The sequence below is a fragment of the Melospiza georgiana genome, chromosome 22 (genome assembly GCF_028018845.1).
Source record: "Melospiza georgiana isolate bMelGeo1 chromosome 22, bMelGeo1.pri, whole genome shotgun sequence".
In the NCBI taxonomy this organism is placed as follows: Eukaryota; Metazoa; Chordata; class Aves; order Passeriformes; family Passerellidae; genus Melospiza; species Melospiza georgiana.
In genome coordinates this window covers 6,501,351-6,518,483 of record NC_080451.1, presented here as the reverse complement: position 1 = coordinate 6,518,483, position 17,133 = coordinate 6,501,351, and the positions used below count along the sequence as shown (strand labels likewise).

At 44.4% G+C, this 17,133-nt stretch overlaps 2 protein-coding genes across 4 annotated transcripts; one reads left to right on the top strand and one right to left on the bottom strand.

Moving 5' to 3' along the window:
• Nucleotides 1–817: 817 nt before the first annotated feature.
• On the bottom strand, nt 818–4,431 carry LOC131092501 (F-box only protein 44-like). The gene is made up of 6 exons (XM_058039187.1): nt 4,379–4,431; nt 3,949–4,262; nt 3,212–3,338; nt 2,430–2,525; nt 1,956–2,091; nt 818–1,206 (listed from the first exon to the last, which is right to left on the bottom strand). The coding sequence occupies exons 1-6, from the start codon at nt 4,390–4,392 to the stop codon at nt 1,060–1,062; spliced, it is 834 nt and encodes a 277-aa protein (XP_057895170.1). The 5' UTR covers nt 4,393–4,431; the 3' UTR covers nt 818–1,059.
• A 498-nt stretch (nt 4,432–4,929) lies between these two features.
• LOC131092502 (F-box only protein 2-like) lies at nt 4,930–16,896 on the top strand. Of its 3 annotated transcripts, XR_009115500.1 has the most exons (7): nt 4,930–5,009; nt 6,919–7,187; nt 8,439–8,565; nt 8,657–8,752; nt 9,856–9,991; nt 10,836–11,106; nt 16,714–16,896. XR_009115500.1 is itself a non-coding variant. In XM_058039189.1 (6 exons), exons 2-6 carry the CDS (start codon nt 6,944–6,946, stop codon nt 16,747–16,749), a joined length of 639 nt encoding a protein of 212 aa, XP_057895172.1. In that variant the 5' UTR covers nt 4,930–5,009; nt 6,919–6,943; the 3' UTR covers nt 16,750–16,896. The 3 variants fall into 3 exon arrangements, 2 of the variants coding, with proteins under 2 accessions (XP_057895172.1, XP_057895171.1); XM_058039189.1 differs by lacking the exon at nt 10,836–11,106; XM_058039188.1 differs by lacking the exon at nt 16,714–16,896 and having other exon boundaries at nt 10,836–12,661.
• Nucleotides 16,897–17,133: the final 237 nt, after the last annotated feature.

Here is a 17,133-nt window from a genome sequence, read left to right as displayed (position 1 = left end):
TTTTCTGGCCTGTATGTGGACTCTGTCAGTTCCTATGAAAGGCTGTACAACCTTGGTCTCTCCCCTTTCACTCAGAGGTGGCATTAGCAATGTGGAATTTGTCTGTCCAGCAAGGACAGACAAGTATCCTACTCCTAACTGAGAATAAGCAAGGAAAGCACTTATAATGCTGCACCTGTCAGAGGAGATGGAACATGTTCTTTACATCAGCTCTGGGTATATAAGGGTGGGAGACACAGTTCAAACAAGCTGAGCTTGTCTGTCAGAGAATTTAGTATGCTAGCCTGTCCAGCACCTCCTGCTTCCTCCAAGCAACAAGTGTAGGAAGATTATAGATCAAGTCTGGACACTGCTTTAACATTTTATATTGGGTTACACTGCTCAGAATAAACCAAAGGTGATGTGGGAAAAGCCCAGCACAATCAAAAGGCACTTGTGTTGTTAGGCAGCTGCCTGAAGGGACTTCTTACCTCCTCTTTCTCTACCTGTTTATTCAAACACCAAGCAACTGTTTTGGATCATTTTGATCATACACACTTAGAGAAAGGGTAAGGAATTCACTACCAGTGACACAGCACTTAGGGACAAGGGGTGACAGTTTCCTGATGCTATGAAAGGTCTAATGCAGATCATAAATCTTAACACTGAAACAGGAGAGAAAATACCATACAAGACAAGCTGTGGCACAGTCCTTGTAGATACCATTTATAATCTGAAATTAAGCATTTTAGCCTTATCTTTCCTATATTCCATAAACATGAAAGTGTCTTTAAGTCTCTGTGTGTTAGCATAATAATGTATTAACTAGAAAAGATAGATCTCATATTTAATTGTCCCAGTTTTTCTCTGGAAGGGCACCAGTAACTGGAGTAGCATCCGTGGTAGAAGAGAATGGAAGATGAAGACAGAACACCCTCCCAAAGGCTGGGCCTGCTGAATTCTACTGTGAATATGAGCTGCAAGACAAAGCTAGGACACACCCAGACAGAACAGGCAGACAGTGCACCTGAGGCCACTTGGTTCCAGTCCTGAGGTAAAAGCAAACCCTTCCAGAGTGCCTCACAGCGAGCTGGGGGGCCCAATGGTGATGCTGCTGTTTGTCACACGCACCCCATACCAGCCTGCCCAGTACTGGGTGTCCTGGCCTCCGTGCTGGAACCAGATGTGACGAACTCCTGCTGGGTAATTCTGGAAGGTGTGGGAAATCTGCACAGAAAAGAGAATTCCTCTTAATTTGCCTCAATAAATCAGCGTTCACCTAGAAGCTCAGAAAACTACAGTGTGCGAGTCTTAGAGTGAGCTCTTCCTGAGCCTAGATAGCTTTCATTGAAACCCTGGTTTTTTTGGGGAGGAGGGGGTGGCAGGAGGAGGAAAGAAGCTTTTCTCACTCAGTCTTCTCCCCAAAATCCTATCTGTGCTAAGCTAACTAGGCTATCCCATCTATAAAAGATAAACCTTAATTTCAGAGCCCTGACATTGTGCCAGCGTCAAACTGTAACACTAACATTAAGCTTGATTTTTAAGTGCATCTGTAAGTAACATCTAATGCAGAATGTACAGCAAATCAAACCAGGTAAACACCTGTAACAGTTTAAGAAAAGTTAAGTCTGCAATACTTGGCTATTTTTAAATAGCAGTTTTTTGATCAAAAAAGCCCTGAAATCTGCTCTTATTTAATTATTTAGACAGAATCTTACATAAAACCAAGAAACAATTAAAAGACTGCATTAAAACAACACAGAAGCCCACAGGATACTCTATAGAAAATGCTGGGCACCTAAAAATATTAGCTGTCTCATTCAGGACACCACTGCTTCTTCAGCATCATCAACAGCAAGAGCAGAGGAGGCTGAAGAGCAGAGAAAGTCCACTGGCACTTTTGGCCAAGTAAGACTTGCAACACACCAGTGTCACAAGACTGCAGTAAAGCTCCTGCCTCCCTGGCTGCTGCTCACCTCTCTCCACTGGGCATCACTCCACTGCTCAATGACCACTGGCTCAGGATGGAATTCCTGCAGGCAGATCCAGTCCTTGGAGAGCAGCCTCACGGTGAGCTCGTAGCGGCACCCGCAGTCAAACCTGGCAGCGTACCTGGAGGGGCAGGAGGAATCAAGGAGCAGGGCTGTATACACAGCATTCAGTGGCCTTTATTTTTCAAAAGCAGTCTCCAAGGGGATCCCTGTCTGCAGAGGAAAAGGAGTAAAGGAGTGTCATCCCCATAGCTATAGAGAAGTTGTGGAAGTTACAGCTATCCCACCCTTCACAGGACTGCCACCGTGTAGTCCATGAAGTAAATTTAGATTTAGCTTCTTCTTCACTTAATAACTCCCAAAGAATAAAGAACTGATTTTATGGCATGAAAAGCTCCAGAAGCCTAGCTTACCTCTAGACCAATGCTAGAAATTCTAATTTTCAGTGCTTCCACTCACCAGTCCTTGACTGTAATTTCAGGCCGTATCTCATCCATCAGCTGATTCCAGTAGCCTTCTTTATTCAGGGTAATGATTTGAGACTTGTAGCATGGCCTGAAACAGACACAGAAATACTCCCAGTTCTACAGAACACTTCTCTCTTCTGTCCTTTCCCCGACAGCTTTAATACCCACCCAGATCCTGAAGGCCCACAAAGCTGACCTGGCTAAACCCTGCTTTATCCATAACTTGACAAGAAAATGAACTGAATTAGCTTCACCCCAAGATAAAAAGAATAGTTACCTACAAGCTGGATTAAGAGGAGTCTCTGTATTGATGAACTGGTAACAGGAAACCAGTGCCTAGTGCTTGTAAAAGCTGTTGATCCTCCTCTGGTGACAGCTTTTATTACAAGTTGTTTGTGTGACACACCCACCACTCCTGAAGCTTACAGAGCTTTGACCTTGTCACGTAAGTACAGTTGACTGAACTTCTCAATCAATCTTTCTCTACCACCTTTGGGAGAGGAGAAGCAGGGATCCCATGTGGATTATCCTAACTATAAAAATTACAGGAAGTTCCTGCTAGGCAGAGAAATTTAGCACCCGCTGTGATCAAATCTCTCAGCAGGACCCACCTCTTTAGATTAATTGGTATAAAGGGTTTATGAGGCTTTTTCCTTTTCCCACAGGTGATCTAAGGTTCAGGACCTGCCACCAGCCTTCTAACCATGGTGCCTTTTCAGGCAGGTGGGAGGAAGCAGGTTTCCCAGTTCCACATTACTGGAATCCAGTTCTTACCCATATGAAGTGACAAAGTATTTTTGTACTCTGGGGTCTGACATATGACTTCCATGAGCTCCAGGCAGATCCTCAATTTTCCACTTATCTCCTTCATTGGCATCAATTGTCCAGTGCTGGAAGTTCTCTAAAAACACAGGTGTCCAAGGTGAGGGTTAGGACCTCACTTCAGCTAACAGCAGCATCTCAGCTTTTGTTAGAATCAGCAACAGGAGAATACTTGAAAGCTACTTGATGTTTTCAAATTCACTGTATTTTTCCTACAGCTGTAAGTGACTCCTGTCATTATGGTGCCATTACCTTTTTGTGGCTGTCAGCATCCAGGACAGCAGGCAGCAGATTCCTGACCTCATCAGAAAATCAGCAGCAGCAATAAAGTAGGAATACTGTAGTTATATTAGTCAAGTCTGGTCACAAAAGTTTTCCAGCTGCCCAAATGTTTAATCCCAATCCCTGATCGTTTCACTACCACATTGTACTTGCAGTGCAAATTAATTGTCACTGCCTGTTGTACTGTATGACTTCAGATTTTTCTGGCTAAAACCACAAAGTATTGGTAAATACATATCTATGTATCTATCTACAGCAGTTTTACTGCAGGAGCTGAGCTATATATCTGACCTAGCAGAGCTACACCCAATAGCTGGACAGTCCCACAGCACAAGCAGAAGTTGAGGCATGACTCATTTAGACTGCTCAGAAACTCTTAGTCCTTTATTATAAATAACGAAACCAACCTTCAGCACGAGGGTTTTTGAGTAAGTTTTTCTTCATGTGGCAGAGCATATAGAAGATTTTCCAGTCCGAGATGCTCCTGTCATAGCTCTGACGGTAAAACCCGTCGCGCTGGCACTTGCGCTTCCACAGCGTGTTCAGGTCCACCACGTAGCGCCACTGCGAGCACACCAGGCGGCAGGTGCGGAGCAGCTCCCGGGCGGGCAGCAGCGACAGCAGCTCCACCAGCACGTCCTCGGGCAGGTCCCCGATGCTGGTCATGGCAGGCCGCGGCCCGCGGGAGGGCGAGGGCAGATCGGCGGCGCGACGGGCCGAGCTGCCGGAGGGGAAGGCAGTTTCCTCTCGTGAGTAACAGCACCGCGGAGAGCCCGCCCGGCCCCCGGCCCGCTCCCGCCGCCACCCCCGGGCCCGCTCCCCGGTGCTCGGTCCCACCTGGCTCCGCCCATCGGCGCCTCCGGACGCGGATGTGCGGGGCCAGGGGGCGGGGCCGCGTTTGGGCGGGGCTGCTTTGGGGCGGAGCTGCTTTAGGGCGGGGCTGTTTTAGGGCGGGGCCGCGTTTGGGAGGGGCTGCTTTAGGGCAGAGCTGCTTTGGGGCGGGGCTGCTTTAGGGCGGAGCTGCGTTTGGGCGGGGCTGCTTTAGGGCGGAGCTGCTTTAGGGCAGAGCGGCTTTGGGGCGGGGCCGCTTTAGGGCGGAGCTGCGTTTGGGCGGGGCTGCTTTGGGGCGGGGCTGCTTTAGGGCAAAGCTGCTTTAGGGCAAAGCCGCTTTGGGGCGGGGCCGCCGCCTTGGGGCGGGGCGGAACCACGTTTGGGCGGAACAGGGCGGGGCCGCGGGGCAGGTCCCGGTTCTCTCTGACCGGTCCCATTCTCTCTGCCCAGTCCCGGTTCTCTCTAACCGGTCCCGGTTCTCTCTGACCAGACCCGGGCAGAACAGGGCGGGGCCGCGTCCTGGTTCTCTCTGCCCGGTCCCATTCTCTCTGCCCAGTCCCGGTTCTCTCTGACCGGCGCCCCAGCCCCGTGAGCCGTGCTCGGCGTAGCCCAGCTCGGAGCGGCCCCTGCGGCTCAGGTAAGAGCGCTCGGTGTCCCCCCTGAGCCTCCGCGGATTTCCCGGGCTGGGGAAAGAGGAGGGACACGCGAGTGCCCCGAACTCATCAGGGGATGCGCGCTGCCCGGAGCGTGTCCGTAATGTAAAGTCTTGACGGTTTGGGTGCTTAGCTGGGGTGGAAAAGGAAAAGAAAAAAGGAAAAAGGAAAATAAAAAAGGAAAGGAAAAAGAAAAAAGGAAAGGATAGGAAAAAGGAAAGGAAAAAGAAAAGGAAAGGTAAGGAAAAAGGAAAGAAAAGGCACCTCCGTCTCTCTCCTGAGTGCCGGAGGAAGCCTGGCTAGCAGCGCTCTATCAGCACGCAAGGAGCAGGAGGGGCTTCTGAAATTCCTGTACGAGATGAAACCAGCATGATCCCTCCCGCCTGCTTCTAAAAAATTACGTTTTGGCCGTCGGGACTGTGGTTGAGGGTTGGAAGTGTGGGGAGAATAAGAAATCACTAATTCTGTCCGGGAGTTTTAAATTACAGTTTGCCCCTGCTGGGTGCAGTGCAGATAGAGGACACATCTGAACGTCTAGATGTAGGATGCTGCTACAGCAGTGGCTTCCAGTTTCTTCCCTTCCTTGCCAGGTTTGGCACTGCTGTATTTTGTTTAGCTGCATGCCAGGGTATTTCACCTCTGTTCTTAGTGCTCTCCCAGGTTTAATGAGTCATTCCTGAGGAGTTTGGCTGCATCCATGCAGTTTGCTGCAATCTCAGCCGTTTCCCAGCACCAGGACTCAGCTGACATCAAAGCAGTGTCACAGTGCATGCCTCACAGATGCCATGGGCTCTGAATCTGCACACTCATCTTGCCACAGTCCTGCAGCACCTGCACCTGGGCCTCAGGGCAGCAGAGAGCTGCTTGGAGTTCAGAATTAGCACATGGAGTTAGAGCAAACACTTCTGACTTTATTCCTTCAATAATGGGGCCGTAGACATTAGAATATTAGAGAATATCAGCTGAGTTATTTTCAGTTATGCTCAGACCTTTACTTTATACAGGCTCCTGATTAAGTGCCAGCACTCTGAGGGAAAAGAATGTCAGATATGGAATGAACCACTGCAAAGGTGGCTGGCAAGAAGCTTAACACTGATATTTGAGTACTGCTTTGCAGCATTTGTTGTCAGGGATGTTCTTAAAGGCAGAACAAGCACCCCTGTGCCTTCCTCTGCAGAGGAAATCATTACTAGGAAGCTGATTTTTGCAGCAACAGAGATTCTGGAAGGACTGATTCCAGCCTGGAAATGAACAAACTCCGTGGTCAAATACATATATTTTGTGGGCAGATTTAATTCAAGGCTTTTACTTAGAATAAACAAATAGTAATCTGCTTCAGGCTATTAACGTAATGAGGAACAGGAGACCTTGAGGCTAGGAATCAAAAATCCTACTTTCAAATAACTGTGGTGGTGTTTGCAGGGGTCCCAGGATGAGGGAAGAAATGAGAATCTTCACTCCATATTTCAGAAGGCTGATTTATTATTTTATCATATATATGATATTAAAAGAAATTATATATTAAAACTATACTAAAGAATAGAAGAAAGGATTTCATCTGAAGGCTAGCTAAGAATAAAGAAGAATGAACAACAAAAGCTCGTGACTCTCAGAGAGTCTGAGCCAGCTGACTGTGATTGGCCATTAATTAGAAACAACCAGCGTGGACCAATCACAGATGCACCTGTTGCATCTCACAGCAGCAGATGGTTATTGTTTTTCTTTTCCTCTAAGGCTTCTCAGCTTCTCAGGAGAAAAATCCTAATGAAAGTATTTTTTATAAAATATGTCTGTGACAGATAACATATTCATTTCCCCTTTTTTCCCACTGCATCAGTGTCTGGCATTGCTGAGGGTGGGAAACCCTCACCCTTGCTTTCCACCCTGTCTCAGACAGCTGTGCCCAGCTGCCCGAGGGATGGAGTCCCTCCCTGAGGCAGTCCTGCTCCGGATCCTGGCCTCCCTCCCCGCCGTGGAGCTGGTGCTGGTGTGCCGCCTGGTCTGCTGCCAGTGGAGGAACCTGGTGGATGGAGCTGCCCTGTGGATCCTGAAGTGTCAGCAGGAAGGCCTCACCAGAGCAGAGTCAGATGTGGAGAACTGGCAAAGCTTCTACTTCCTCAGTAAGAAAAGGAGGAATCTCATCAAGAACCCATGTGGCGAAGGTGAGGGACATCACGAGCTCCAAGGTCTCAGAGAGGTGACCAGTCACTGAGAATTGTGTTTATCTAGTCTTTGAAAATAGATCTTGGTTGCTGTCAGGTTGCAGAATTTCCTCCCTGCCAAGAGTCAAGTCACTCAATCTGTGCAGCCAAATAATTTAATGAGAGCAAAGGCCCTTGATAATCAGCCCTTGAGAGACATCACAACAAGGTTCAAGGTGTTAGAGAGATGACCAGTCACTGAGAATTGTGTGTGTCTAGTCTTTGAAAATATATCTTAGTTCCTGTCAGGTTGCAGAATTTTCTCCTTGCCAAGAGTCAAGTCACTCAATCTGTGCAGCCAAGTCATTTGATGAGCACAAAACCCCTTGATAATCAGCCTTTGCAAAGGGCTTTTACATAACATTCACTTTATCTAACCTCTGCAACGATCTAAATCATGTTTGAGACACAGAGATGTCCTTTGTAGAAACCATCCAACACAGCAATGGCTGTGGCATTTGTTTCTCTATTGCTTCTTGCCAAGCCATGACAGGAGAGATGAAGCCTTTCCCAGCTCAGGGGTGAGTCTGCCCTCTGCTCACCAAGCCCTTCAGGATTCTCTCCTTGGAGCAGCTCAGGCCAATCAGGTTTTTTCCCTCCTCACCTCAGCCCAGGTTAGAGACTGGGCACACACCACATGTGCCATCATTCTGAATCTGTGACCTTAACTTGCCAGGGCTATAAGCTGCTTGGCAATAAACAGCAGTAACCAAGCCTCAGAACCCAAGCAGCAACAATTTCACACACATCAGAGACCAAAGCAGCATCAACACAGCTTCCCTGTTTTGTTTACAAGTGGCCTTCTGCAAGCTTTTCCAGCATCCAGGTTTGCCTTTTGAAGACCCTGATGTTTAAGGTCTTACTGCTTCAGAAAATACCACTTAGTGCTTTAGAAAACCTGGAAACAAAGCAATCAGCATCTGTCCCTAGAGTCCTTGTGTGCTGTGACACTATTCAGAATACCTAAATTCTTTCCCTGGAGTACTTTCTTAGACCCACACATACACAGCCACTTTTTGGGAATGTTAAAGTTAGGTGTGATTAGTCAAACTAAAGGTTTTTGCCTGACCTCTATTTAACAAACATCTACATATAAAATCAGTGCTGTGTCTAATATCAAACTTTCACAAGCCAGAGAAAGGTTCCAGTGGGAGATGGTCAAGTTCCCCTCATCCACAGGACTCATCCAAGTCTCTTTTCTGCCATTTGCAGAAGGCTTGGAGCACTGGGGAGAGGTAGAGAACGGAGGTGATGGCTGGAAAATTGAAGAGCTCCCAGGGGACTTTGGAAAAGAATTTCCTAGTGAAGGAGTCCATAAATACTTTGTCACATCTTATGAGTAAGGCTGCTTTCTTCTCTCCCTCAGGAAAGGGGGCATTTTTGGTTCTCCCAGGAGGGAATGTGACCCCAATTGGCATCTTGTGTTTCAGGTGGTGTCGAAAGGCTCAGGTGATTGACCTTAGGGCTGAGGGCTACTGGGAAGAGCTGATGGATACAAGCCAGCCTAAAATCATGGTAAGAGACTGGTAAGTATTGAGGAAGGCTCCGAGGACAGGCAGAGGGTTAAGAAAGATAAGGAAGAAAGGGAGGGCATAGACTATCTATCCATCTATCAATCTAAATCTATAAATAAAAAAATATAAAAAAGAGATTAAAAATATTACAAATATTTAAAAATATAAAAAAATCTATATTATTTATAAAGGTATAAAATATATATAAAACTATACATAAAATATATATAAAACTATGTATAAAATAGATATGAAAACATAAATACACATAAATATATAACTATATTATATATATGTAAAATTATATAAATATATATAAATTATATATATAAAATTATATAAATGAATAAATATATAAATCTGTAAATATAAAAATATAAAAAATATAAAATAGTTAAAATATAAAAAATACATTTTATATATAAATATGTAAAATAGATATAAAACTATATTAAAATATATAAAACTGTATATAAAATAGATATAAAAATATAAAAATATAAATACACATAAATATATAACTATATTCTATATATGTATAATTATATAAATATATATAAATTATATATATAATTATATAAATAAATATATATGATATATATAAATCTATGAATAGAAAAATTATTAAAAATAGATTAAAATATATTAAAATACTTAAAAATAAAAAATACATTTTATATATAAATATATAAAAATAAAAAAATATATCAGAATACATAAAAGTATATGTAAAATAGATTAAAATATTAAAATATAAATATACATAAATACATAACTATATTATATATGTAAAATTATATAAATGTATATATATAATATATATAAATTATATAAAAATTATATAAATAAATATATATATTTGGCCATAAAACCTCAGCTCCCAGGACACTGGATGTGGGACAGGGGCTCAGAGGCAGCTCCCACAGGCTTTAAACTGTTGGAGCACATGAACTCCCAAGCTCAGGTTCCTGTGGTCAGTGAGGGGAGGTGGTGGGCTGGGCTCAGAACCATTGCAGATTTCCATCTCAAAGCAAGGCTGCAGTAACCTGGTGAGTGTGGTGGAGCCTTTGCAGAGCTCTTACAGGTAATGCCAACACCTTGGGCTCTCCCTGCAGGTATGCAGGACGTAGTGATGCTGGCTGCCTCTATGAGCTGTGTGTGAAGCTGCTCTCTGAGAATGAGGAGGTGCTGGCTGAGTACAAAAGTGACACTGTCACCATCCCAGAGGGAAATGATGGCAGCTGGACTGAGGTGAGTTACAGGTATGGGCTCAGCAGGTGGCACCCCACCTACATGAATCAGGAATATTTTAAAGCAGAATTTTCCAAGGGGAGGAGAAGGCTCTGTCATGTGTTCTCTGGAGCCATGACCCTGTGATTGGAAAAGGAAAAGGGAGGTTGCTTTACAGGAAACTTGCTGAGTCACCACTAGCAGGTGTAAGGTGCAGGAGACATCACAGAATCACCAGACTGGAAGAGACCTTCAAGATCATTGAGTCCAACCTGTTCCCTGACTCCTCAACTAAACCCTGGCACCCAGTGCCACATCCAGGCTTTGTTAAACACACCCAGGGATGGGGACTCGACCACCTCCCCAAGCAGCCATTCCACAACTTTGTTGCTATTTCCATGAAAAACTTTTTCCTAACATCCAACCTAAATTTCCATTGAAGCAGCTTGAGGCTGTGTCCTCTGGTTCTGTCTCTGTCTGGAGACAGAGCCCAGCCCCAGCTGAGCACAGGCACCTTTCAGGAGCTGTGCAGAGTGACAAGGTCACCCCTGAGTCTCCTTTTCTCCAGGCTGAGCACCCCCAGCTCCCTCAGTGGTTCCTCACAGGGTTTGTGTTCCCAGACCTCTCCAGTCTGGATGTGATCGAGCATCTCAATGTCTTTCCTAAACTGGGGGGCCAGAACTGGACACGCAATGTCCAACTGGGAGCGAACAATGGGATCAAAGCTTCTCCCACTGTAAATACCCCCACTGTTACCCATGTCTGCCTGTGCCCAGTGGGGCTGTGAGGGCTCTGTGCACTGAACAATGATCAGTTTGTGGTGGTCTGACACTTCCTAACAACCATTTTGCCCCTTGTCCCACAGATCTCTCACACGTTCTGCAGCTACGGGCCCGGGGTGCGCTTTGTGCGCTTTGAGCACGGCGGGCAGGACACGCTGTTCTGGCAGGGCTGGTACGGCGCCCGCGTCACCGGCAGCAGCGTGACCCTGGAGCCATAGCCCTGCTCAGCAGGACCTGCACGCTGCAGCTCACCTCCCTCAGGGCATCCATCCCGCTGCCTTTGGATGGTTTCTGCACAGTGCTGCTGCTGGCTGTAGAGCGTTCGGCCTTCCTGCATAGGAATGTGCGTGCAAGGTGTGCCAGGAGCCACCACCTCAAGAGGGCTGTGCAAAAATGTGAATGAATTTGGGAATGCACCTCACCACTTGCACTGGTGTTCTCTGTCAGACAAGAGATCACCAAAAAACCCTGCAGATCTCTGTTAGTCTCTAATGCCTAGCACCCAGCCTGAGTCATCTCTCCTACCTGCTTCCCTGACTTGGGCACTCCTTAACTTGAAGGGATTCCTTAAGTATATTTTCTGGAAGTTAGAGTGGAAAGAAAAGAATAGAGAAAGCCACACACCCCGTGTCTCAAAACATACCAGGGAAACCCAGAGCCCTGTGCTCAGCTGTTTCCATGACCTGCAGTGAGAACCTTGGCTTCTTCCATTTATAAAAAGATAACATTTTTTACCACAGAGGGGCTCTAGCTTGGCTGTCAATACTGTTAGTTTCATTTTTAGTGATAATGCAAAGCAAGAGAGGTTGAATCCTTTTCTCTTACACTGTTCCCAGCATCTTTTTATCAAGGGAAGTGTTGGGAAGAGAAACATGTCTGATGTCCAGCCCTGGGGCTTCCTTTGGCTCCCTCAGAGACATGGCATCTGAGAGTAATTGCTGGTGGACAGAGAAAGAGATTACAACAATTTAGAGTACTGGGTTAGAAAAAATTTGAAATAGGGTCCAGAAACAAATGAAAATAAACTCATTTAGCCCTTCCTGGTCATCTAGTGTGACTCTCCTGGCAGGACACAGACAGCTCTTGGCCTCGCTCCACTTCTGCTGGCCATGTCTGCAAGAAAACACATCTGCCTCTGCCCTGTGCTTGCTGACAAGACAGCACTCCAGCCCACTCCCACTTGAGCTTCTTGACAACCCTCAGGGCTGTGTGCCCCATCCTGAACAGACCCCTAAGCTTTCCTGAACCAAGACTGTCCCTGCTAGGGTCACTATAAGACACAAAATAAAACTACGCGCACACTGGAATCTCCAGGGTAAAAAGAAGGGTGTTTAATTTCTGACTCCAACATTTATAGATTTTCAAAAGTGTGACAGTGGATTGGAGGATGACAGGGCCACCTCTCTAATGACAATGGGCAAACCAACAGTGCATCAAATTTCTCCTCCTTCAGAAAAGAATGCAAAACAATAATTATCTGCAGAGAAGTGTGTGAGAAAGTTCATTACAAAAATGTAAACATCAGAAGGCTTAGAAGAACTTAGAAGAACAGGGTGACACTGCTAGTTATTCCACTCAGAAGAGCATCCCCTAACAGAGCTGGTGTTGCCTAAAGAAAGTATATTTTTGTGTCCATGTGTCTGCCTTCCCTCCCTGGGCTGCCATTTAAGTGCCCTTTACACAAGTAGTGGCTGCTGCTGCCTGCGGGCAAAGGAAGGAGCTCCCACCTGGACCCTGTGCATGCTGCATCCTCAGGCTTTCTGCACAGCTGCTCCTGGGTGCCACACACACCTCAGAGTCCAGGCAAACACAATAAAGTGACACAATTCTGTGTGGATTTCCTCTTTTGTCTGAGTATTTGTCCCCTGTGCTCAAGCATCTGTTTTCTGACTATGTGGAGCGTGTCAGCCAGTTCTCTGCTAAAGCAGGAGTCATTGTGTGTAATTCCATGGTGTCCCTGAAAGAGGAATGTGCTCTGTTTCCCAGCACCCTGCACCCATGGGAAGCATTTAGTGGGCAGTGTAACAGCAAGCACAAGTGCATTTCAAACATAGTGGGAATTCATTGAAGGTACAGGAAGGCTTCTGCAGAGCCCAGCCCTGCTGCACACCTCCCAGGTCATTTGTCACTAGCTCTGCTGTGAGTTCAACATCAGTTCTGACCCAGGAGGCACCAGAATCTGTTCAGAATGTAATTGTTTCCCTTCCCTTACCCCTGCACACACTGCCATGCAGTGCTGCTTTACCCACCCTTAGCCTTTAGTGCAGCTTTTACAGAATACAGAAAGGATACTTACAGAAGGCTAAAAAGGTAATAATGAAAACTTGTGACTCTTTCCAGAGTCCCCACTGATTGGCCAAAGAGTGAAAACGACTCCCAGCAGAATGCAATGAAACAATCACCTGTGGGTAAACAATCTCCAAACACATTCCACATGAGCACAACACAGGAGAAGCAAATGAGATAAGAATTGTTTTCCTTTTCTCTGAGGCTTCGCAGCTTCCCAAGAGAAAAATCCTGGGTTGAAGGGATTTTTCAGAGAATGTGAATGCCACACTGGGGACACACTTTGGAATTGCAGAGAGAACAGCTACAGTGAGTTCAGCTGGGAAGTCTCACAGACCCTGGTGAGCACAAGGATTGCTCGGAGAGCTAAGCTCCTCACACAGCAGTGTGTGAAGCAAAGGTTCACAGACAACTTATTGTTTTGCATTCTTTTCTGGAGGAGGAGAAATTTGATGGACTGTTGGTTTGTCCAGTGCCATTGGAGAGGTGGCACTGTCACCCTCCAATCCACTGTCACTTTTGGAAATCTATAAATGTTGGAGTCAGATATTAAAGACTCCTTTTTTACCTGGAAAAGAGCAGCATTTTGTTATTTCGTGTCCTATAGTGACAAGGGAGAGCCCCTTGAAATCTGAAACAGACACAGAGAGGCTGCAGGAGACAGAGTAGGATGACCCAGGAGTTCTTTCTGATTAAAAAAAAAAACAAACTAGCGGCAAATATAACATGAAATCAGTAGAATGAATATGTATGAACCTATTGTGAAATTGCATGCATATGGATTAGAGAGGGAGATTAAAAAGGATCTGGAGTTCCCAGAGGTACACTTGTCATTTAAGGGGACCAATCCTTTAAATGCATCCGGCGCTGTAATAAGCACACCGGCTTTACAAATTTCACAAAAGTTGTGAAATCTTCTGCAAATCACTCCTCAAGCTGGGTCCCTGGGTGGTGACAGCAGAGGGCACTCGGGCTGCAGGAGGAGCCACTGCTGGCTCTCTCCATGCCGAGCCACACACAGGAGATGTAATTAATCACACTGCTCTGGATGCTGCGTTTGGGTCTGCTCCTGAGCCCTGCACCTTGTTTTTTCTGGCTGCAGCTTAGTGTGAATGTTTTCTTCTCATTCTCTTGCAGTGCCTGCTGGCCTGGTTTGCAGTGCAGCCTTTGCTGCACAGACCCTAATGCTTATCCCTGCCATGCAGGACACCTGTACACATTTTGGAAGGATTGCTGCCTCTTGGGCAGCAGATACAACACACCTCTATTGGATGCAGGCAGCCTTTTAAACTGCAATGAGTAATCAGAGCAGTGAAAGCTGCCTGGACATAAACCAAGGCCTTTCAAATTCAAGTGGAAGCAGCACAAGTTGCTCAACACTATCCTAGAGCACTGAAGTATCACTCAAATTAGTAATGTGCCTTTCCTTGCAGAGTATATTCTAACCTTAATGCAGTCCACAAGAGTCTTGTCACTGTCATATTTTCTGAAAAATCCCTTTGCCAGGATTTTTCTCCTGGGAAGCTGAGAAGCTTCAGAGAAAAGGAAAACAATTCTTATCTCATTTGCTTCTCCTGTGTTGTGCTCATGTGGAATGTGTTTGGAGATTGTTTACCCAGAGGTGATTGTTCCATTGCATTCTGCTGTGAATTATTTTGACTTATTGGCCAATCGGGGCCAAGCTGTGTCGGGACTCTGGAAAGAGTCACGAGTTTTCATTATTATCTTTTAGCCTTCTGTAAGTATCCTTTCTGTATTCTTTAGTATAGTATTCTTTAATATAGTATTCTTTAATATATTATAGTATCATAGAATAATAAATCAGCCTTCTGAGAGCATGGAGTCAGATTCATCATTCCTCCCTTCACTGGGGCACCCCACAAATACAACAGGGCTGCAGGGCTGTCTGTGTCTCACCATGCCCAGGTTCTCCCATCCCCTCTGCATGCAGAGCTCTGCAGCCCTGCCCAGGCAGGCAGGAGTCCCAGATCCATCACCCATGCCCTTGGCTGACCTCCCCTGCAGGCACTCAGAGCAACTCATCTGGAGCTGGATCTGTGCAGAGCCATTAAGCACAGTGCAATCAGTGCTCCCAGAGAGGCTGCAATAAAGCCACAAGAGCTCTCTTTGGGCTGATGGATGCTGGGGAAACACATCTCACTGCAGCAGGAGCAGGGGCTTGTTGCAATAGGACTCAAAATAGAACAACACGCACACTGGAACCTCCAAGGTAAAAAAGGGAAGTTTATTTCTTGACCTTGATATACATAGAATTCCAAAAGTGACCTTGGATTGGAGGATGAAATTGCCTGGTGTGTTGTTGGGGTCCCCAGGACGAGGTGGGAGATGAGAATTTGACTCCACATTCTCAGAAGGCTGATTTCTATTCTATTCTATTCTATTCTATTCTATTCTATTCTATTCTATTCTATTCTATTCTATTCTATTCTATATTAAAACTATACTAAACTATAGAGAAAGGATTCAGACAGAAGGCTAGAAAAGAATAAATAATAAAAACTCGTGACTGACTCAGAGTCTGACACAGCTGGACTGGGATTGGTCATTAAGTAAAAACAATTCACATGTTAGGATAAACAATTCTCCAAATCTCATTCCAAAGTAGCACAACAGGGAGAAGCTGAAGCTTCCCAGCTTCCCAGGAGAAAAATCCTGGCAAAGGGATTTTTCATAAAATATCATGGTGACAATTGCCACCCCTCCAATGACACTGGTCAAACCAACAGTCCATCAAATTTCTCCTCCTCCAGAAAAGGATGCAAAACCAATCATTATTTACATAAAAGTGTGTGAGAACTCCATTACAAAAATGTAGACATCAGAAGGCTTAGAAGAACAGGGTGACATTGGCTGGGCACTGAGAGGGAGAGGAAAAAGCTTTGGCAGAGACATTCCTCCCACAGAGCACACTGCAGATGTACCATGCTCAGAAGCATTGAAATGCAGTGGGATATATCTATCTATATCATCTATATCTATATCTATATCATCTATATCTATATCTATATCTATATCTATCTTCATCTATATCATCTATATCTATCTCTATCTCTATCTCTATCTCTATCTCTATATCTCTATCTCTATATATATCATCTATCTATACCTATACCTATGCAATCTATATCTATATCTATCTATATAATCTTATCTATATATCTATATCTATGTATATCTGTATCTATAACATCTAGATCTATAAATCTATATCTATTTAATCTATATCTCCATATCTATACATATCTATCTATATCTATAACATCTATATCTATGTCTATATAATCTATATCTATAACATCTATATCTATCTATAAATCTATATCTATCTAATCTATCTATATCTATATCTATACCTATACAATCTATATCTATATATGTATATAATCTTATCTATATCTATCTATATATCAATATCTATCTATATCTATGTCTGTAAATCTATATCTCTATATATCTATATAATCTATATCTATCTATATTTATATATAATCTATATCTATCTATATCTCAATATTGATATCTATATAATATATCTATATCTATATCTATATCTATATCTATATCTATATCTATATCATCTATATCTATATCTATATCTATATCTATATCTATATCATCTATATCTATATCATCTATATCTATATCTATCTCCAGGTTTCCCTGAGCATGAAGATTTTTTTTAAGAGCTGAGAGTAGAGAAAGGCGGGTATCAGAGCTCTGCTCCTTGCAATCCTTGCAGAAGGTCCTGAAGTCAAGCAGTGATATTTCTACCTCACCACACATAATGCAGCTCCTCTTGTTAATATTGACACACCAAGCACTGCAAAATGAAGCAGATAAAATCCTGATCCAGATATGAGTAATGACTTTGCATTTTGCTTGAAAATTAAACCTAATCTTGTGTTGTCTGTGCTATACAAGGAGGAATAATGAAACAGATTAAGATGAGATCTTGCTCACTCTTGCTGAACAAAAGCCAATTAATTGTCAGCAGGATTATCGTGGAGTCTTTCTTCTCTCAGACAAATACAATCAGACAGAGTCTGTGTGCTGCTGCAGGAGATTGGTTTATTG